The following is a 23,480-nucleotide window of genomic DNA, read 5'->3' as shown; positions in this document are numbered from 1 at the left end:
TTTTTTTTTCCAAGCCTGCTGCAGCTGCTCTCTGCTCAACAGACACTTCCAGCCGCTGGCTTAACTGTTGTGCACACCCATAAGAACTCTGGAGGATCTCCTCAGTTCATCCAGCCAATGCTACTTCCCTTCTACTGCAGTGCCTCTGTGTGATGTTCTCTGCTGTACCGAAGTCCAGAATACAAATCGAAGTATTTCCCACTGCCAGCTTTAAGGGCACCGAGATTTACACAACTCCTGTAACGTGTCAGGCAAAACTCATTTGTTGTCTCTCCCCCATCGTTTTAAACGTAGGGCTGCCTGAAGTGGCAGCCACAATGCCTGCAACTCATCACTAGAAGGGGAGAGGTGGCATCAGAAGAAATATGGGAGGACATTTCCTTCTCCCCTGCACACCAACCTACATAAATACTCAAGTGTTCAACTGCTAAGTCCTCCCTCAGAACTGGTCTGGAGAATGGACAAAACAGTTTCAGCTGCCTAACAGCAGAGGAAGGGACAGCTCTGTGAGGAAGAATTACCATTGCAAATTTATATGCTGTAGACAGATGTATTTTTTTAACTTAACATTTACTATTTTATGCATTCCTTAACTGGAAATGGACTCATAGGCTTCGCTGGAACTACTGCTGCACTGCTGGTGTACAGCTTCTGGCAACCTGATCAAATGACTTGGAGCAGAGGAAAAAAGGAAATGGAGCACAACTTACATTTAAAAAGCATAGGGCTTTACACATTTCTGTGTCTTAATGCTGCTCTTACCATCATGGATCCTGTAAGGTTAGGTTAGCCACAGAACAGGAAGAGCTCTACAGCTTCAGACTCCTTAAGAGATAGTAATGTCTTCCTATCTGTCTCAAGGAGCTTTCTGAGAGTCGTTTTGCTGAAGTATGTGAGGCACTTTGAAGGTGCAGAGTGTTACCACAATACTAACTACATTTTACTGTCTTTTTCTACACAATCACAGCACTGCCCCAAGTGGATCACCCCTCCTTATCTCATCACTTGGTCTCCAGTAAGGTAGATCAAAGTTTTATCATCTCATGTATCAGGAAACCAAGTGTCTCCTGTTTCAACAATCTGGGGCTTGGCAAAGTGTTTTCTCAATCTCTCCAGAATTTAATATTGTTCTTAACAGGGATTATTTAACACTTCTGAGTGATTTTACACTGTAAAGGATCTGCAAATGCTTTACAGCTAAGAGACCATTATAAATATGGGGGTGAAACCACACTGCCCAGTCTGAAGTGCTCTGGTGCAGATCAGTTCAGTTATTTAACAGCAACAGCTCACAGGCTGCAGTGCTGAATCCAATTCCAACTGAAACTGCAGGGAGGATTTCAGAAGTATGCAATGAGCCAACCTGGCACTGGCACAAGAATGCAAGCTGTTGGTATGAAACATGGCTTTACAGTGCTGGCATTATAGGTTGATTATTTATTAGAATAAATAAACTTTATTAGAATAAACTTTATTAGAATAAACCAAACCAGGTTGGAAGAGACCTTCAAGATCATCGTGTCCAACCCATCAACCAATCCAACCCACCCAAACAGCTAACCCATGGCACCAAGCACCCCGTCAAGTCTCCTTCTGAACACCTTCAATGACGGCGACTCCACCACCTCCCCGGGCAACCCGTTCCATAGCGCAATCACTCTTTCTGTATAGAACTTCTTCCTAACATCCAACCTGAACCTCCCCTGGCGCAGCTTGAGACTGTGTCCTCTTGTTCTGGTACTGGGTGCCTGGGAGAAGAGACCATCATCAGCCTGTCTACAACCTCCCTTCAGGTAGTTGTAGAGAGTGATAAGGTCACCCCTAAGTCTCCTCTTCTCCAGGCTAAGCAGCCCCAGCTCCCTCAGCCTCTCCTCATAGGGCTTGTGTTCCAAACCCCTCACCAACTTTGTTGCTCTTCTCTGGACTCGTTCCAGCAAGTCAACATCCTTCCTAAACTGAGGGGCCCAGAACTGGACACAGTACTCGAGGTGTGGCCTAACCAGTGCAGTGTACAGGGGCAGAATGACCTCCCTGCTCCTGCTGGCCACAGTGTTCTTGATGCAGGCCAGGATGCCATTGGCCCTCTTGGCTGCCTGGGCACACTGCAGGCTCATGTTAAGCCTACCATCAACCAGCACCCCCAGATCCCTCTCTGCCTGGCTGCTCTCTAGCCACTCTGACCCCAGCCTGTAGCACTGCATGGGGTTGTTGTGGCCAATGTGCAGAACCCGGCATTTGGATGTGTTAAATCTCATGCCGTTGGATTCTGCCCATCTGTCCAGCCTGTCCAGGTCTCTCTGCAGAGCCTCTCTACCCTCCAGCAGATCAACTCTTGCCCCCAGCTTGGTGTCGTCAGCAAATTTACTGATGATGGACTCAATGCCCTCATCCAGATCATCAATAAAGATGTTAAAGAGCACAGGGCCCAGCACTGATCCTTGGGGCACACCACTAGTGACTGGTTGCCAGCTGGATGTGGCACCATTCACCACCACTCTCTGGGCTCGGCCCTCCAGCCAGTTCCTAACCCATCGCAGTGTGCTCCCGTCCAAGCCATGGGCTGACAGCTTGGCCAGCAGTTTGCTATGGGGGACGGTGTCAAAGGCCTTGCTGAGGTCCAGGTAGACTACATCAACAGGCCTCCCCACATCCACCAGGCGGGTCACCTGATCATAGAAGGAGATCAGGTTGGTCAGGCAGGACCTGCCCTTCCTAAATCCATGCTGGCTAGGCCTGATCCCTTGGCCATCCTGTAAGTGTTGTGTTATTGAACTCAGGATGACCTGTTCCATGATCTTGCCTGGCACTGAGGTCAGGCTGACAGGCCTGTAATTCCCTGGCTCATCCAACCGGCCCTTCTTATGGATGGGCACCACGTTGGCCAGCTTCCAGTCCTCTGGGACCTCGCCAGTGAGCCAGGACTGCTGGAAAATTATGGAGAGTGGCTTGGCCAGCTCATCTGCCAGCTCTCTCAGCACCCTAGGATGAATCCCATCTGGTCCCATGGACTTGTGGGGATCCAAGCTGCTAAGGAGAGTTCCAACTACCGCCTCATGGAACATAGGGAAACTGTGCAGCTCCCTGGCTCCTTCTGCTAGCTCTGCAGACCAGCTGTCAGGAAGACGTTCTGCCCTTCTAGTAAAAATTGAGGCAAAGAAGGTGTTAAGTATCTCTGCCTTTTCCTTATCCTTGGTTACAATGTTCCCCTCCGTATCCACCAAGGAGTGGAGGTTTTCCTTCCCCTTCCTCTTACTATTAATGTATTTATAGAAGGACTTTTTGTTGTCCTTCACAGTAGAGGCCAGTTTAAGTTCCAAGTGTGCTTTTGCCTCCCTAATTCTCTTCCTACAAGACCTAGCAACATCCTTAAACATTCTGTGGGTTGCCTCCCCTCGCTTCCAAAGGTGATACACCCTCTTTTTTTCCCTCAGTTCCATTAAAAGTTCATGAACCATCCAGGCTGGCCGTCTGCCCCGGCGGCTCATCTTCTGGCACATTGGCACAGCCTGTCCCTGAGCCTTCAACAATTCTTCATTGAAGTAGGTCCAGCTCTCCTGGACCCCTTTGTTTTTAAGGACTTTATCCCAAGGAACCCTCTGAATTAGTTCCTTGAGTAACCCAAAGTCTGCCCTCCGGAAGTCCAGAGTGGAGGTCTTCTTGCCGCCCCTCTTGGCTTGACCAAAAACCGAGAATTCAATTATCTCGTGGTCACTGGACCCCAAACACCCTCCGACCACCACATCACCCACCAGTCCTTCCCTGTTGGTGAAGAGGAGGTCAAGCATAGCCTTGCCCCTGGTAGGCTCTCGCAGCACCTGGGATAAGAAGCTGTCCTCCATGCATTCTAAAAACCTTCTAGACTGTCTCCTCTCTGCCGTGTTGAGTTCCCAGCAGATGTCAGGCAGGTTGAAGTCACCCATGAGAACAAGGTCCGGAGATCTTGAGACAGCCCTAAGCTGCCTATAGAATGCTTCGTCAACATCTTCCTCCTGGTTGGGTGGTCTATAACAGACTCCAACCAGGGTGTCTGCCCTGCTGGTCTTCCCTCTAATTCTTATCCACAAGCATTCAACCCGATCATCCCTAATCTCCATCTCAATGGCATCTAGTGTCTTTCTGATGTACAGGGCCACCCCTCCACCCCTTCTTCCTCGCCTGTCTCTCCTGAAGAGCTTGTAACCGTCAATTGCAGCGCTCCAGTCGTGTGAGTCGTCCCACCACGTCTCTGTGATGGCAACTATATCATAATTTTCCTGCTGCATCAAGGCTTCCAGCTCCTCCTGTTTGTTACCCATGCTTCGTGCATTAGTGTACATGCACTTCAGCTGGGCTGCTGGTTTCACCTCCAACTCTAGCTTGTCGCCCCCAGACTCTTGTCTGAGAGGACTCTCTTCAGCCCCTTCCCCCTTCGAAACTAGTTTAAAGCCCTGTCTATGAGACCCACCAATTCCCTACCCAGGATTTTTTTATCTTTGGGGGACAGTCCGTTCTCATATACAGTGATCTTTCCCCTTCTCTGGGACAGATGTACTCTATCTGTTGTCAGCTGGCCTGGTGCAGTGGAAAGTTTCCCAATATCAAAAAACCCAAAATTCTTTTGACTGCACCAGCCTCTAAGCCACTTGTTAACTATAGCTGCTGACCTGTTCCTTACTGTATTCCCTCCTGCAGTTAAAGGTATTGATGAAAAAATTATTTGTGCCCCTGACCCCTCAACCAGGTCTCCCAGGGCCCTGAAGTCATCTTTGATAGCCCTGGGAGTTCTGGTTACAACATCATCATTCCCTAACTGCATAACTAGTAAGGGGTAGTAGTCAGAGGGCTGTACCAGTTTAGGCAGCCTACTGGTAACATCATTAACTTGGGCTCCTGGCAGACAACAGAGTTCCCTATGAGATGGGTCAGGCCGACATATAGGGCCCTCCATTCCCCTCAGAAGGGAATCACCAATAACAACTACCCTCCTCTTTTTATTGAGGGAACAGGTCCTGATGCCAGCAGAAGACTGTTTGACCTTAGGCTGCTTTGCCTTAGGCTGTTTAATCTTAGGCTGCTTAGCTTTAGGGAGAACCCCAGATGGTGTGTCCTCCGGCATCAGGACCACCTCACCCTCAATTTCCAGTGCTCCATATCTGTTTTCTAAGAGCAGTGGGGAAGGTGAGGGGAGGCAAGGAGGTTTAACTTTGCGTCTTTTGAGAGTAACCTGCGTCCATTCACCTCTGCTTTTTGAATAACCAGCCTCTGCTGGGGGAGCCTGCAGAGCCTGCTTACTCCCATTCAACTCTTTCCTCTTCTGATTCTGATTCACCTCTTTCCTCTTTTGGTCCATCTCCTTCCTCCTCTGGTTCATCTCTTTCCTCCTCTGGTTCATCTCTTTCCTACATTTCCTTACATATCTAAGGCTAGCAAACTTATCCCTCAGTCTGGCCACCATATTAAGTAGATAGTCAACCTGCTCACACCTTATACAAGAGTTGCCCCCACTACCCTGCGTCTCAAGGGCCAGGCTCCAGCATTCTCTACAGCCAGATACCTGGACAGCTACCTGCTTCTGTTCTACCTCCGTCTGGGTCGACACTGATTTTTTAAGGGAGATTTTGCTGCGAGTTACAACCATGGCTGTCCCTGGCCACAGCACCTACTGCCAATTTAAAAACAAAAACAAAAACAAAAAAACAAAAAAAAAAAAAAAATGGGCGGCGCGTGAGCGTACAGGAGAATACGGGCTGCCCGACGAAGTGAACCCCCCGAGCCGCAGCAGAGCCTTTTAAATTCAGCCGCTCCCGCCGCTGGGACCACGAGTCTGACCACGTGAAAGAGCGGCTGCTCCTTCCCCGCGGCTAAAAACTCGGCAGCGATGGCGATTCCCGCAGCCCGAAAAGGAGAGCAGCGGCTGGTCCCCGGCGGTTGCTGGTCTGGGTGCTGTCTCGAGGAAGCTGCCCGACGAAGTGAACCCCCCGAGCCGCAGCAGAGCCTTTTAAATTCAGCCGCTCCCGCCGCTGGGACCACGAGTCTGACCACGTGAAAGAGCGGCTGCTCCTTCCCCGCGGCTAAAAACTCGGCAGCGATGGCGATTCCCGCAGCCCGAAAAGGAGAGCAGCGGCTGGTCCCCGGCGGTTGCTGGTCTGGGTGCTGTCTCGAGGAAGCTGCCCGACGAAGTGAACCCCCCGAGCCGCAGCAGAGCCTTTTAAATTCAGCCGCTCCCGCCGCTGGGACCACGAGTCTGACCACGTGAAAGAGCGGCTGCTCCTTCCCCGCGGCTAAAAACTCGGCAGCGATGGCGATTCCCGCAGCCCGAAAAGGAGAGCAGCGGCTGGTCCCCGGCGGTTGCTGGTCTGGGTGCTGTCTCGAGGAAGCTGCCCGACGAAGTGAACCCCCCGAGCCGCAGCAGAGCCTTTTAAATTCAGCCGCTCCCGCCGCTGGGACCACGAGTCTGACCACGTGAAAGAGCGGCTGCTCCTTCCCCGCGGCTAAAAACTCGGCAGCGATGGCGATTCCCGCAGCCCGAAAAGGAGAGCAGCGGCTGGTCCCCGGCGGTTGCTGGTCTGGGTGCTGTCTCGAGGAAGCTGCCCGACGAAGTGAACCCCCCGAGCCGCAGCAGAGCCTTTTAAATTCAGCCGCTCCCGCCGCTGGGACCACGAGTCTGACCACGTGAAAGAGCGGCTGCTCCTTCCCCGCGGCTAAAAACTCGGCAGCGATGGCGATTCCCGCAGCCCGAAAAGGAGAGCAGCGGCTGGTCCCCGGCGGTTGCTGGTCTGAGTGCTGTCTCGAGGAAGCTGCCCGACGAAGCATTGCATAAGGAAATAATGTCTTTTTGGAACTATTAAGACTAGCCCTTTGTTCTGCTTCTGCCCCATCTTGCTGTTTCAGAAAGTCACCATCACTGAACTCAATGAGTACCAGCAGTCAGCATGGTAATAGGGCACTGCTGCTACAGCAGTGTGAACTGGGAAATTCAGACCCAGGAGGGCTTTTTCCTCTCTACTTAGGAATACCAAGAGCTCCTGAATTATCTACAACCATTGGAGGAAGTGGGGTTCATGGCAGCTTGTGGCTTCCAGAGATCTCAGGGCAGACCAGTCAAAGAACCTGCTTCTTTCCTACTGCTCCAAAAACCTAATGTTGAATGATCAAACATTCTCCTCAGCAACTTAAAAGCTAGACCAACAATAAAACAGTTGAAGAAAAAAACCAGTTACAGCTAGAACAGTCCAAAGTTAATTGGTACCTCAAATGAGAAATTGATTGGTACCTCAAATGAGAAATTCAAAGCTACATCTACTTTTATCATCAACGAAAGCGTTCAGTTCCACTGACTTGGCTGAGAACTAGACATGCTCAGCACCTCAACAAATGCAGGTAATTACAGGCAATACTCAGCTCCGCCTGAGGTATCCAACTTGTCTTGGAAGTCATTAAATGGGCACCAGCAGACATGTTGCTTTCAGCATTCAAGCTTTCTTTCCCTATGCGGTAGATGACACAAACGCAGGGGGTTTCCTCTCCTCAACAACGCTTACATTGTATTCCGAAGTACTGTTATGTGTATCAGCATAGCAACAGATCCGGGAGTCTCAGGGACAACCTGGCATTATTATCAAGATCTTCCTGGAAAGTAAGGGCATGCCAACATCCAAAAGCACTGCGTGTGAACTACAGTCCTTACTAACAAACAGGAACCCAAGCAAAGTGTGCTGAGAGTACATCTTTTGTGTATCTGCCAAAAACCGACAAAACAAAGCATGTGGGGATTTGTGCAGTTTATGTACCTGTATAGAAGCTCCGACTTTTTCATTACAGAGGCTGCACACCAGTGCCCATCTACTGCTGGGAATGTGAGAAACCTTTGTTATGGGCTCCATTTTTTCTGGGCTTCCGATGCTCACCTAAGAGAAAGGTTAAAAAGCACAGAGTTGCTATTACATAATTTTATCAAGGATATCAAATTTCTTGTGTGCATGGGCAAAATAATCATGCTGCAAGTTCCTCAGTTTCTGAGGAACTAAAACAATAATATATTAATTTCCTTTTTTCAAAACATAACTTCCTCATTGCATGAACAGTTCCAAGGTGAAGCTCTCCAATTTAAAATTACCATGCAGGAAGAATACCATTGACAACCCACAGGAATTCTCACTGTCAAATCCAAACCTTCCTGATTCGACTTTCATGTTCCACTCACAAAATAAAACTGTACTTTGTGTACTTATTTATAAATGAGTTTTGCCAGCAGCAAAAGCCTAATTTCTTGAGGCCTGGTTTTGGTTGACAAGTGTAATGTAATTACTTTCTTTAGAGATGATGCTTCATCCTGCCAGGCTTTGCATCTATCTGAAAATCTTTTACACTGTCTTCTATACCATACAGATACTACACTTAGTGTAGCAGCACTGCCTCCTCCCTAGGGGTGTCCAAGTCCAGGCTGGATGAGGCCCTGAGCAGCCCAGTCCAGTTGAGAGACATGCCTGCCCATGGAGGGGAGGGTGGAGTAGACGATCTCTGAGGTCCCTTCCAACCTGAACCATTGTGTGATTCTATGAACACACACTCAGTTGAACAACGTCTTTGACAGACTCCTCCTGTCCCAGAATCACTGCAGCCCTCAGCTCCCAGAGGATCAGTACCTACCTCTGGGATCCACAGGGCACAGCTAACATGGACCCACTTGGTACCACTCCGGGTCGGCTTCATGGCACCGCCCTTCTTGGGACACAGCAAACATTTGGGCTGGACGCCGAGCGCGCAGGTCCTGCAGAGCCAGCTGCCCTCTGGCACCTTCAGGATCCCATAGCAGGCCTGAGATGCCAATTACAGGCAGAGAGAGAAAGCATAGGCAACAACCTGTTACTTTCAGGCTGTTTACACAGAGCATCGCACAACTCTCACAACGTTCTTTGTGGAATAAAACACAGAAACATCAGCTTATGGATGATCTCAGGATGCTTTCATAAACTTAGACAACCACACTGCCCAGTCACTCCCCAAACAGATCATTCCATAAAAGGAGCAGAAGTCATGACCAGCTGTGAGGCAAAAAACCACTACCCACTTCAGCTGGGAAAATAAAGAACCTGTTTGCCAGCCCACAGAGCAAGGGGACTCCCAACAGGCAACCCCACCAGCAGAGATCTGGGATGAAGTGCAGTATCAGACTACAGTGAATGGGAGCTGAACCACATCTAATTCAAAAGGCAAGAACCACAAATTCAAGTGCTCTGCTGTGCAATGCTGACTATTATTCCAAAGCATTGGGGGTTGCTTCTCATTCAGACAGCAGAAATGGTGGCTAATAAAGATCACTTTAACCCCTTAGCATGGCAGTTCTGGAATTACATGTAATAATTCAATGAATTCTGAATTCATCCCATAGCTCAATGGTGAACTCTGCAGCAACTGAACAGATCAGTGTCTGTCATGGGGGGAAAAAAATCCAATCTGTTATCTTTAATGGTTTGGAAAAGCTTTTGTCACCATCCCTACAGCCCCCACCATCCCCCTGACAGCCATACCTGGTGCACACAAATGTTGCATTTGTCACAAAACACCATTTCATTGCCATCTTCTCCATCTGGAGACTGGCAGACATCACAGACAACATCTTCATCATATTCAATCCCAAGTCCTTCTTCTGTCTCGATAGCATGATTCATGTTATCATAGCATCGCTGTTCAAATCCTTCTATGACCCTTTCCATCATGTACTCGTCCAGCTCAGGCATCCCTGGGAAACAAGGAGTTGTTATTCTTTAAGGAGTGATAACCCACAACTCAGCTTTTTGAGCAGCTGGTTAGATACAGCCACCCCCTCCACAGCATTGCTAGACAATCATGCCTAATCCAGCACTAAAACAAACTCAAAATTCAGCTTCTAATTGTATTAAACAGAAGCAACAATCCAAACCAATCTTGCAAAATCCTGAGAAAAACTGTTCATAAACTGATGTTGGCTTCCTGGTCTTGTTCTGATTTCTCCTCCCAGGACACCACTGTGTATGGCTTTTGCTTCAATTCTGCAGTGCAGATGTTTACTCTTTGGTTAAAGATTTAAGAGTGTTTTGAACCAAACATGATGGGGGTTAGAGGAGGGCAATCAATGACATCTGCTATCATACTTGGAGCAAACCTGCAGTTTCTAACAACAGTAGTTGCCAGCCCAATAGGGTGCAAGCCCAATTAAGGTCTCCATCAGACCCTTACACCAGACATTAGTTTGGTTTAAAAAGCAAAAAACCACAGTGGTAATAAATCTAATCTGGGACAATAACTAACTGCAACACCTCATCTGGGATTTGGTGTTTGTCAAACAGCATCCATCAGGACATTGTCCATGACACCACAGCTACATTACAGTATTGTGATTCAAATTTAATTAAATTACTCTTGTAGACCTGGGAGGGGGGCGGAAAAAGTAATCACCTTCCCCCACTGGCTTCCAGCTCTCCTTTGCTGTGCCAACGTGCTGGCTGAGATACTTCCAAGTTGATGCTACAACAAACTTCACCACAAAATCCCACCACACAAACCCTGTGAAACCAAGAAAGATAATACACATCTGCAATCACCTTCCCCTTGCAAAGTCAGGTTGGGGCAAGAAATTCCACTACAATACAGCACAAGGTTGGCACATCCTGCTTTTGGTCTCATTCTCAACAGCTAACATTTGCTGTGACATGCAGTTGATGGCAGCATCACGATGAATGTCTTACCAAAACAATCCTCCTTTGGCTCTCCCCAGGATTAACTGAGCCCCAGGGTCCACCAAACGAAGCGGTGGACACCGCATCCCGAGGATGACACAGGTATGTGATGCACAGAAAAATGAATCCATTATAAAAGGACTAACTAGAAAGACTACCATTCAGGTCTCTTCAAGGACCCTGATGGTAAAATGGGAAATTTCTGGAAATTCCCTAGTTAAATGGAAAGTAGTGGAGGGGAATAAAAATACAGACTCTGACTTGGTCTGATCAGATACAACTCAGCAGTTACAAACACAGGTATCTCAGGGCTTAATCACATCAGGTCTGCTTCCCTGTGCCAACCTTGACTCCTGTGATCACTATCTCTTCACACCTCTTTCATCTCTTCCCACTGCACTCTCCTTAAAAAAGCCAGCTTTAAAAAAGCAACAGCACGAAAGCACAGGCACTGCTTGCTCACCCATTTCTTTGAACTCTTCATTGGCAAGCCGCAGCCACGCTACGTCCATGTCATTGAGATCGTAGCGGCACACGCTGTCCGCTAAGGTCCGGATGTCAACGTAGCCCAGCTCTGGAGGCTCTGAACCTGACGAAACAATGTACTTCCTGGGACGTGTAAAGGTGACAGCTTTTGTCTCAGACACAACCCTAAAACAGACAGACAAGCAGATGTCAGGTGTGCTGGACTGCCCAGACTTATGTCTAGAGAATTGAAATTGCCTCATTTGAACTGACTAGCAGTCATCAATACGTATCTAAACAATCACCTTGCACCACTGAGATAGGAAAACGGTACAGTGCATTTCCATAATGACCTGGTGGTGTTATAAATTAATGAGAACTGTCTAGAAACCCAGCTCATTACCACAAGTTAAATAATATGAAAAGATTAGAGGATAGGGCTGTACTTACTCCTACCTGAAATCCACACTTGTTTGAAGCTAGAGTAGGAACACTGCTGGCTGCCAAGTGCACTCAGTTTTAAGATTTGATTTTTTTTTAATCAATCTGTTTCACTACAATATCAAGAGCAAGAAAATTCAAGGGGAAAAGCAGTATTTCCTGCTAGCTTCAAAGTTTGCTTTCTCACCATGTGCTGCTTCTGAATGTTTTAGTTGGTGTAGCTACAGAATTGTCGCCTTTGTGGAATTCTGGAGACCTTTCCACAGAGAATCAGTAATTTGCACTAGCTTTACCTTCACTTACCTAAGCACATACAAGGTCTGGCATCCTGGGTCTGTATTTCCTCTTTCACAGTCACTAAAGTCATGCTGAGCAAAGCACAAATATTAATCAGCTTCTCTCAGGTTGTGAAGTCTCCAGCTGGCCAACAACCAACTACAAAAGTCTATTTTAGCTGCAAGCCAACTGAAATTTTGTTTGACCACAGGCATTAGTTCAAGAAATGGTGAAGTACCTACAGCACATCACTTGTTCTAGGTCAGATTCCTGCAGTGCCACAGCTCTGCAAAGGCAGGAGCTGGGAGCAAAACCACTCAATTCACAAACAGCAGCAGTTCTTCTACCAACAACCTGGTGACTTGCTTCCAAATACCAATACAACTCCATCAAAGCACATGCAACACGGTCCTCTCAGCAGGACACTGCACCTTCTCCAGTGCCACAAGAGAGAAGATAGCACCACTGTGTGTAGAACACAACCCTCTGCTGGCAATAGCCTATGCTGCACAATAAGCAGGACATCCTCCATGCAATTTTGCCCCCAGCTCCCCTGCCTATCAGAAGATCCTCATTGGCCACTGCTGTATCTACACACATCTCAGTATAGCTTTGAACTGTTTCAGTCTCCTGCACAGACCTAAATCCTCCCCTAATTTAACTCATTTCAGATAACTATCTGAGAAATGGTAAGCAAGCTGAACGTTGATTTGGGGCTTCTGAGGTGCAGAAGGGTACTGTGAAAGAATACGGATCTAAATGACCTCACCAGGCTAAATGAAGTGCCCAAACTGCTCCTGGTCATACTGCACAGTACTAAAATATTACAGACTACTACACCTCACAGAGGATTTACTTCAAACTGAGCACTGTTTTCAAATGTTCTGTACCATAAATTCCACACTGAGCACTCTGCATGCCTCTGGGCAGTACCACGCACCTGCCCTAAATACAGAGAAGAAATAAGCACAGGTAGTTTGGCTTCAAACCACAACCACTAACCAGCAGTGCTCTACTTCCCCTACTCCAAGGTCAAAGCTGGCAGATGCAGACCTATCAGATGCAGTGTCACCCAGAATTCTTTGTTGTGTATCAGAGACTGGGCTGTTCTGACCCCACCAACATTGCTAGGATATGTGGTAATAATGCCTATGGGCCAGCCTGGACATACTCAGAGATCTAACATCATTAAATGGCAATAATCCTTCTTCTCTCTTGCTCCAACTCCAATCCCAACTAAGCATAAAACAGACAGATGGGCTGCAGCACACCACTGCCCTTGCAAATGTACTGTTTAGTTTGAAAGAGAAAACAATATCTAACAGACAAGGGCAGGAAATTAAGGGTTTCTTGGACAAGAGCTAGAAAACCTCACAGTAATGTGTTTAGTTAAATGCATTCCGTATAAAATGTAGTTAGTTCAATCTGGATGGTTCTTCCAACAGCTGAAATACTGTACAATGATTTCCTATGTCAGCAAATTAATCAACCAACAAAACAACATGAAATGTTGTCTTTTCTCTAGCCCTTCATTCTGCCTAGCCTAACTGTTCCTTGGAAGGAACTTACGGCATAGAAGAAGCATCAGGCGAGGGCTCTCCCAGCAATGCTGAGTGAGGTCAAGTCTGGGCTTAAAAATAGAAGCTATTTTTAAGGTTCTGTCATCACACTCCATTCTAATGCAATGCCAAAAATTGTTCTGACATTTGTATTTTGGCACACAGGCAGAAGAGGCCTGACTCCTGACCCCACCCACCCTTCGAAAAGATGAGGCAGGTTGCTCTTCCTCTCTGTGAACAAGACCTTTCTTAGCGAGACACTGTGGAATCAAGCTCAAGAAGCCAAAGCAATGTAGACACAAGCTACCAGTATAAACATATGTGTATTTGTCTGCATTCCTCCAAACTATACCTGGCTACTGGTTCTGGGATGGTCCCTGGGCTAACTGGCACCTGAACTCCCTTTTCCCACTCCTGCCTCCAGGGATCTGCCAGCACATAGTATTCATCAGGGTTCAGCTGGAAGGAGTCATGTAACTTCATGGCAGTGATCAGGTCCGTTCTGAACACCTGCAAAGAGAGGGAACAAGAGAGAAAAATAGAGACACTGACATCGGATATTCACACTCTGTGATTCACAGCTTCAGGGTAACCATGGAGCAGTGTGTTACAAGGTCACTGTACCAACAGTGAGCTGACCCAGCCCACTGCAGGACAGAGGCTCAGCTTTACTGCAGAGAAAGGGGTAGGTGAAGGTGCAAATACTGACAGAATGACTTCCAGCTACCTTCCCTGCAAGTCCTGGTGCTCCCCCTGTGCTGGAGACGTAATGCTAAAAGGTGCTACCCACTTTTACCCCCATCCTGGCTGCAATAAAAGCCGCAGGAGCTCCGAGTTTCAAACCAGCAACACAGGGAAACCTCACTTGTGCCCCAACGGGTTTTGTTGATTTCTTTGGTTTGTTTTTTATTATTGGAGCTCTGACTAATCCAGAGACATTCTAGAAATTCCCTGTGGTAGAAATCAAGGCGTGACTCTACCACCACCAGCCACAAGAGGAAATTCTAAGGAGATGACTCTTTGTGCAAGTATTTCTAAAACATAACCCAGAAAAATCAGATACAATAGCACCAGACTAGAATTCTGCTGGCATCTCCCTGCTCTGCACAGGTGCTTGTTATTCCATCCGCTACAGATACCTCTGCAGCACGGCTGTCACTCTGCCTTTGCAGGGGCATGCATCTCAAAACCAAGCAGGATGTTTGGCAGCTTTGGGGTTAGCAGCCATAAGCAGACAGCAGTGGGATCTTCCACAAGCCACAGGATGAAATAAAAAAGGGGTCACTCTTGTAGCAGGCATGCTGTGGCACTGCAGTGGAGCCTTTGCCAGGTTTGTCACTGTCTGTCAGCACTGCAGAAAGGGGTGGTAGCACAGAAATCAGAACTGCAAGCCTGCACTTGTTTACAGCTCTCCTCACCCTGTAAGACGAGGCTGCTGTACACTACAGCAACTGCACCCAGCACTCCTCACCTCCACAATAACTAATGTTTAAGCAGTCAATGACACATTCAAAGGAAAGGGTTAAAAAGCAACCAGGTGGCAGAAAATAAGTACCACCAGGGCAAGAAGATAGGTAATATCTTAAGAAAATTTTCCCTGCAGACTTCTTGGTTTGTGGTGGGCAAGGTCAACAAGCACCAGCCCTGCACTGCAGTTACAAAGGGGAAGGCAGGGCAGTACTCCTAGCTTCTCCTGCTGGGCTGCTAAGGGGACAGAAAGACACAACCTCCTAGTCCTGAACCAACAGCAACACTTTTACTTAGCTCCAGCCAACTCTTGCATATAGCTAAGGAAGAACCAGCTCTATGCAGAGTGCTAACTAGACAATCCTCCCCAGGACAACAATTATGTCACATACTACTCACACACCTCAAACCTCAACAGATTCCCTATGATTTTGGGGCAGTATTTTAGGGAAATGGTGAACATGACTATTAATTATACTTCTGAGACTCTTTCAAAGTGTGACTTGCCTTGCCACACTACACCTCTTGAAACACCTCCTCCCCCCCAACAAGCATATACCACTACACTTTGTCTCAGTATGTTTCCGTTTCCACTCTGGTTCTGTCATAAAAATAGTATCAGATCATGACATTTTTCTTAACACTTGTCTTGACATCTTCAGGAAAACTGCCAACATTTGAAACTAAAGAATAATATTATCATACAAAGGAGAGGCAAAACACAGGTAATGAAACATAGTGGAAGGCTTTAAACAATGCCACTACAACTCCTGTGAGGCTCCCATCAAGAAATGAAAAATAAGACCTAAAGTAAACTGGCTCACAGAACAAACAAGCACAGCTGGCCAGGGGAATTGCACTTCTAAGTGACTTGAATTAAAGCAATGAAATGTCAAATGTAAAGAAGACTAAAAATATAAAATGGGACATGCAACTTGCTCAAACTGAGAGCCAAAGTAACTCAGGTTCTTGGACAAATTTGTTGCAGAGCTCCCTCAGGAGCAAAGCTAATGCAGCACCTCACAGCCAAGAAACTCCTTCTCAGGCCTGTGGCCCTGTGACACCATTCTTTCTGCTCTAATTTCTGATGCAATCAGACTGCCTGGAGCAAAGCAGAGCTTACAAAAGTGCTGGCTGGCAGAAGCACTGAACACTTCAAAGCTAAAGGGTGAAACCCTGGCCATGCTCAAGTCAATGGGAATTTTGCCACCAACTTCAATGAGGCCAGGATTTCACCCGGGGAGTTTAGCAAGTGTCACTTTACTGCCAGTGCCGTGGCAGTCAGATACAACGCGTATGTGGGGAGAGCAGCAGCAGACTGTGCAACAGAGCTGAAGAGGAGAAAATAAGCTGCCCACCCAGGCTGAGAACACCCAAGAGAACAGCAAAAAGCTACAAAGACTCTGACAACAAATGCTAGAAGAGGGAGAGGAGAAAACAGAAGCACACACAGAAGAAGAGCAAGGCTAGTAACTACCTCAGATCACTTCCTGATGGCCTTTCACAAGGTACTTCTAAGGCATGTACGAAAGATAACCAAGGATAGCAAACATCACCAGCAAGAATAAATCCACATGGAGCCTCCACATTCACAGTAACATAAAAAGAAAGAAGGGAAGCCAACAGAAGGGAACAGCCAACAATCAAAAAAGAAGTCTGGAAACCCCCAGCACTAGGTGTAGCTCACACTGAACAATGAGTGTGATTGTTCCTGTAGAAACTCTTCTCTGGGAGAAGAGCTGTCTAGAGAGATTAACAAAGTATATTTCTTCTCAACATCAATCACTCACCAATACATCAGAAATACATGTATTGGGCAAGCATGTTAAATGAAGAAATCCAGCTCCCAAAGCTAAGCCTTGCTCTGCAACCTCTATGAACTCTGCAGTCTAGTATTTGCCTGAAGATAGGAAGATTCAGCAAGAAATATCCAAGGAACTGGACTGCATTTGTGTAATAACAGTTGATCAATCCTGGGGAAGTTCAAAGATTCCCATTTCCCTTGATAGAATTTCCTCAAAGCACTATGCAACACGGAACTGTCAGGAAGCAGATCTCTAGTTTGACAAGCACGTTAGCAAAGATCAAACACCAAAACACAATACCAGCTAGGAAATAAATGCACCTAATATAATTTTTTGCTGTTCACGAACCAAGCTACAAATAAACCCCAATGCCTAAAATATGAGAAGAAAGACTGCACAGCTATGTTGAATAAGTGTCAGACTGACAAAATTGACAGGCAGATAATGGTTCAGCCAACAGCAGAACTCCCCAGTCTCCTGGAGCCACAAAAAAAGCCCCAAACCAAGCCCAAACAAAAAAGGAGGGGTGGGGAGCAGGTGCCAGCTAAAATGTAGCAAAAAGAAAAAACTAGAAAAGCAAATCAGAAGAAAAGGATCCATTACCAGAACATGTAGAGGGCTGTGTATTTGATAGATGTGACAAAATGCAAATCAAACTCCAGAAATACCTCAGAAGGTTTTCGATCTTCATGTCTGGAACACGAAGTCCTCCGACGTCGAGATCTGGAATGCTGGGACCAGGTAGACAGACCTAGGACAGAGAAATGTTCACTTGCAGACACTGCTTGTCCACCAAAAAAAGCCTTTGCTCTCCCCACACACCCCAGAAGGCAAATTGATGTCATTGGAACTAGATGGGGAAGACAAGGCAGGCAGGCTTCTGTGGCAAGCCTCCAAAAGACTCTCTTCAACATGAACCACAAAATAGAAGGTTACTCACTTGTAAATTTCTGCGGTCGCTCTTCTGTTCTGTTTAGAAGTTTCTAAATCTACCAGGGTGTACTGGCTGGACTGCCCTCAGCAGCCCTCCACTCAGGATTTGAAGAAATCTTCACATACTTCACAACATGCTGCTCCCAGAGCATCAATAAATCACTTTCAGCAGACTGATAGCTGACTAGGAGGTCTGCTGACAGCCTGAGAAGTAATCTTTGAAACTGAGGGATTGATGTCCTAAATATCTCTACCAGTTACCCAATTTTTACCAGAGCAAGCCTTCTCCAAAGGAAGCACACTGCCGTGCACACAGAGCAGAGCCCACCAAGCAAACTGTTGTCTCTTTTCTGCAGCTAATCTCTCAATGTGATTGTACAATTTTTGTCTGCATGATTATTCATGACATTCCAAACAAATTATGCTGTTTTGCCTTGAAACCTTTTTACAGAGTCTCTCTCAGTTTTCAGAAGTATTGTAACAGGCGAAAAGGAAGAAGAGAGAGAATCTACACTCCACTGACAAAGTAGTGCTTTGACACCCCACTGGATTATACCTGTGCAAATCAACTGATTTTAACTCAGTAAGATTTACAGGCACAGCAGCAATTTTCCACTGCCAATTCCACAGCAGCATTGGGGCAAAATAATAATAATAAAAACCACACACACACCCCCACACACAGAAAAACCCCAACCTATAGGTTGGGAAGATGAAGGACTTGTAATAAGGGGGTAAGGACCTATGTGTTGAACTCTGAATGATGAACAGAGATTTTGCAACTCTAGGCATTAATTGTAGACAAATAAAACTGAACTGATGCATAGGCCTTCCCACACTGCTCATGTCTTCACTGCCTGTGCACAGAGGTGCCAGAAGTAAAAAGTGTAAGGCTGCAGTCTGTAGAAACAACATTGCCATGCATCAGCCAGCAGAAACCTCTAGGGATCAGAAAGCACTGTTCAAAAGCAGACTGCATAGGATGAGGTAAGTTATCTATTAAAAGCAGAAATCATTTTCAAAGTGAAGTAACTGTCCAAGACTTTCATTGGAAAGATACAAATGAGCAACAAGTCATCAGAAGAATTAATTATGTCGTAGCTATGCTTTTGCCTTCCCTTCTCTGCTAGTAATACATTAAGGCATCTGCCCCAGTGAACATCCCTCTGGAACACAGCAATGAAGAGACACTGGGCAGAACATGCTGAAGGGACAAAATTAAAGCAAGGTACACAGAAAAAAAAATATTTAAACAATCTTATCCAATGAGCTAAGAATACAGAGAAGATCATTTTAAGCCAATACTAGTGTTTTAATAACAATACTTTTTAAAAAGCTGGTGATTTGGCAGGTTTTAGAGAAGTCCCAGGCTCTTTTCCTAAGCCTCTCTATTTTACAATTATAGGGAAAAAACCCAAAGAAAAGAAAAAATAGAAGTGATTGATTGCCATTTCCTAATCTGTGTGGGAAGCCAGGCTCCCAAGATCATTTAACTACCATTCCCTTTAAATCATCTCTGGAAAACTAAAGAAAAACACGAGCAGGAGCAAAAACACCTCCTGAGGACTGTGTCAGCATGTACCCAAACTCAAAGAACTCAGAAAGGAGTAAGTGAAGTCTTTCAAACAACTGAGGCACACAGCTAAAATCCAAGTTTTTCCTGCAATATAGCAATGCAATCATTAACATTTTAACATCCAGACAGATGTGGTTTCTTTAATCCAATGAGGGCTTTTTCCATGCTAACTAACTTCCTACAACAAATAAGGGAAGAAATAGTTTCCTACATAGTTCTGTAACAGCTGTTTCCTTGCACCTAAAAGAGGTGACTACATAGTGGGTTTATAGTAAGCTACTGAAGAGACTGCTGTATTTTTCAGCTGTGCAAACTGCCTATACATAATACCATAAGAAAAAGGTGGAAGAATTTCTCAGGGGACTGAGACTTTACTACCCACTAAGACTTCTAACTGCAGCTAACAGGTGACCTTTGGTAAGGGCTTAACTTCAATAGGGAAACATTTACTCCCTGAATAAACAAACCCAACTATAAGGCCTGCATTCACAAATTCAAGTAACCACTTAGAGACACAAGTGCAAGAAACTGTGAGAGTCAGTGAAACGATAGTAAAATATCCAGCCCATAATAGTAGTAAATTTAACTACTTTGGAAATGTCAAGTAAGTGTCTCAGCTTTGTTAATGGCAAATATCACTGCTTCAGTAGTACCAAGACCAGGTCACTGAACTACCCAAAGTTGTTGTCATTAATAAGCCATCCACCCACCCGGCGTGTATCAATGACAGTGCAGGAGGAAAATGAGGATGTTATTTGTCTTTCAAGCATCCTTTCCATTATTTTCATATCTAACCCAGAAGAGGGACCTTACTGGAAGAAAAAGTTCACAGGCAATTACAGCTACTTCAGTGACTAATGATCTGATTTTTAAATCTAAATACATGCAGTAAGAGCCATTCTTGATTTATGCAGAAGGAACAAGCTACTGTGGTCCAAACAAACACAGGACCCAGAACAGCTCTTTTGTATTATGCAATCATATGAACCCAGCTGAGTTATTTTAGAGAGATTCCAGACACCTTTCACCAAAATGAGCCTCTTGCATACAGTATCTAAAATGACTGTATTAATCAACAGTTTTCTGAATACCTTAGTCACTTAGGTCTGAATACCTTAGCCTTAGTCCCACACAGCATTAGGATCACCAAACTTAGAAGAAACAACTGAAGAACAAGACAGAGTTAAACCCAGCTTTGGTATAACAACACCAAATAAAGCATAAGGGAAGTCTGAATCACTAAGATTTGGAAGATGTAAAACTTTTGTAAGATAACATTATATGCCTTATGGGAGAAATGAGTTCTACAGCAGATGGAAAATTAATGAGATGTTAAAGAGAGCCCATACTATCATGTGAGTAACACTGGATGTGAAAAATACACAACTCCGAGGCACAAAACTAAACACATCCAGAACATGAATCACTAGGCATCGGAGGTAAAAGGTGTCCTGTTACAAATGATGGGTGAACACAGTAGTCTAGCTAGCATCATCACTTCAGGAGACATCCCAAGATCATTCTGATGTGTTTAGGGTCCCTTCAGATGGCCCAGGTGTTCAGATGTATTAAAAGGTTTTCATCACTGGGAACAGGAGGAGGATCATGCCCTTGCCACATATCTCAGTTCTCCCTTTGCATTTATCAACATATAGACAAAAAAGCTAAGAGCAATCCCAAACCACTAATGAGGTGTAAGTCACAGCAAGAAAGCCAAAGCTCCAACACAATACTTCTGGAAAGGTGAGTTCTAAGTCTCAAGTAGGGAAACTTCCTGTTCTCCTTGGCTATTATATACACCTCCCACTGCAAATACAGTGCATTTGTAATACCACTACGGGGTGTATATAAACACACACACCTCCTGATGCTAAAAGAAAGCAAGCAAGAAGTGTGAATTCTTCTTCCCTATCTGTGAAGAATTCACTTCCCAAAAGGGAAAACATAATCAATTTTAACTGTATCCATTTATTAAATGATCTGTCAATAATATGTTTTGATTCAAAGAAAAGCCCATCAAAACAGAAAATTGCTTGGGAACAATAAACCAACTCAAGCCCTCAGGGAATTCTATCCCACAACCAACGCAGTACAGCCTCAGCTATTCTGCATCATGCACAAGGCTGATGTAAAGCCACCTGCAGGGCATCCAGCTGTGTGCCTGGAGAACTACCTGCCCCCGCAGCCTCTGAACCCTTCAAAGCCTCAGATCACCAGGGTCTAAAAGCACTCCTCTCACCATCAATACACTGCTGCTACACCATCACAGCAGCAGCACAACAGAGCCAAACATCCCCGGCACAGATCTATGTCTGGCTGTCACTTCTGCTTAGCGCTGCCATTTCCAAATGCCTACGCTGTTGCTCAACTCACTCTGAGACCAACTAGGTGCTGCTGCCAGCACTGTCACAAAGATCTGCAGCCTGAAGAGAAAACATAGATGCTCAGTCTCCCCATTTAGTGTCTGGCCCACAACTCCTTACAGCGAGGCTTCATGTCACTTAGACATAACTCCATGTCTAGAGCCAAGTTCCAGCACAAAGAAAAAAGCAGCAGACTATTCTGAGGCTGGTTTTCCATTCTATTAGCTACGGAAAGAGCTGTGCAAACATCTTCAGGCCTTACCACAGAGAAAGCATCATGTATGCAAATACCACCTGCATCATTTCACACAGCCATACTCCTCATGCTCCTGTGGCTGTAAGATTTGCCCATCTATCTTCCTTATCTCTATATAATAGCATATTATAATACAATAATCTCATTCAAGATCGAAAGGGGAAAAGCAACAGCCTTTTCTCTCTTGTCAACACTGATCCTACTCAAAATTTAGTGTCATTTGACAAGTACCCAATTGCAGCTGCTGAACAATGCATGGACCCAGATGATCTCTCAGTGCTTTGCAACACCACTGCTCAATCGCTCAGCGTCTGACACATGTAATGAACAGTCTTTGCAGCTCCCTGCCACAGCAGTTCAATACAAGCTCCCTCCTAGGATCTCTCTTCTCAGCTGCACATCTGAATTGTATAATCTCAGATGACAGAGACAAAACCATGCACATGCACTCTCCTAATGGTGAGGAATTCCTATCACAAGACCCAAGTGCCACTCCAGCTCCAAGCCCAAGGCTTCCCACTGCAGAAATGTTTTACCATAATGATTTACGACAAGTTATCTGAGTCAGTTTGAGCACCTCCCAAGCTAGTATCCACGGGCTGAGGTTGTCAGGCCTTAAAACTCCAGTGGAGTTAGTTAGGTGTACTCAGTACCACCTGTCCTGCAAAGAAAAATGTGCCTCTCCAAAAACAACAGGGATGGTTATGTGATGTCCCTTCTTCAGATGTGATATCCTATCAGTCCAGGTTAAGACCTTCAAATCACCCATCAAGAGGGCCTGAAAGAGTATTAACTTCACCAAAAGTCACCCTGTCCCAGTCAGCCCAACCTCCAGCTAAGATGGCAGCTCTGACCACTTGTCATCACTCCAACCCTTTCTCAACACTGCTGTGCTGATCACAAATGTGTCGCTTTCTCCAAGTTCTAGCTCTGCAGCTATGTTATGTTCTCTTGTTTAATCACTATCCCTCATCTACCAGCCAGTTCAACTGAAAAATGAGAAATGTTCTTCACTTCCTTTCCCTAAACTGCTGCACAGCACTACGTGCACAGCTCAGTAATTGCCACATTTCAGGCCAGCAGCAGCTGCAATTCTGTGGTAAATGGCATATGCACCTAAGGTTATGTACTCAGCAACCTTTGTGAAGTCACCCTGGGATCCATCTCAAATACAACAGGAATCCACTGGGATGAAAAGCCCTTTCTAAGTCTAAGATCACCACCATTCTGTCAGAGCAACGGATATTGGCAAAATACGTTTAACTTTAAAATAGCATTTGTTTAGCAATGATAGAGCAAGGGGCCATCTGAATTACAGAACTGCACTCATAATCCACAAGTATGAAATCTGCCATTGCTCAGGACTGAGGTGAAACTTTGTCAATCTTGGAAGTATTTTTCATGTGCAAGTGTCTTCAGTCCTTCTCTCAGACACCCTGCATGTGTGAGTATGATGAACTGATAACCCCCTCAAGAATATGTGAACAGACATTGTGGGAACAAGTAAAGCATGAAGAAAATCATGCTCTAAATTCCTTGTTCATAGGAAACAGTGACCAGACTCTCACTGACATCAAGAAGAGCCTAGATTCCACCCAAGCTCCCCATAATACAACTGTCTGAGCTTCAGATCTTCCCTCAA

At 45.7% G+C, this 23,480-nt stretch overlaps 1 protein-coding gene across 6 annotated transcripts in view; it reads right to left on the bottom strand.

The window, feature by feature from the left end:
• JADE1 (jade family PHD finger 1) overlaps nt 1-23,480 on the bottom strand; it is a 55,824-nt gene that overhangs the window by 7,692 nt on the left and 24,652 nt on the right. For all 6 annotated transcript variants that reach the window (XM_068167598.1, XM_068167596.1, XM_068167594.1 and 3 more), the window contains 6 exons: nt 17,379-17,461; nt 13,791-13,948; nt 11,161-11,348; nt 9,510-9,721; nt 8,629-8,796; nt 7,770-7,886 (listed from right to left, as the gene is read on the bottom strand). In XM_068167598.1, coding sequence (XP_068023699.1) covers nt 7,770-7,886; nt 8,629-8,796; nt 9,510-9,721; nt 11,161-11,348; nt 13,791-13,948; nt 17,379-17,461 — 926 coding nt within the window. The remainder of the gene's footprint in view (nt 1-7,769; nt 7,887-8,628; nt 8,797-9,509; nt 9,722-11,160; nt 11,349-13,790; nt 13,949-17,378; nt 17,462-23,480) is intronic.

This window comes from Melanerpes formicivorus, unplaced genomic scaffold, assembly GCF_026170545.1.
Source record: "Melanerpes formicivorus ecotype bairdi unplaced genomic scaffold, bMelFor1.0.p_v2 SCAF_120, whole genome shotgun sequence".
NCBI lineage: Eukaryota > Metazoa > Chordata > Aves > Piciformes > Picidae > Melanerpes > Melanerpes formicivorus.
Note: the sequence above shows the minus strand (reverse complement) of the source record. Positions and strands in the feature narration are given on the sequence as shown.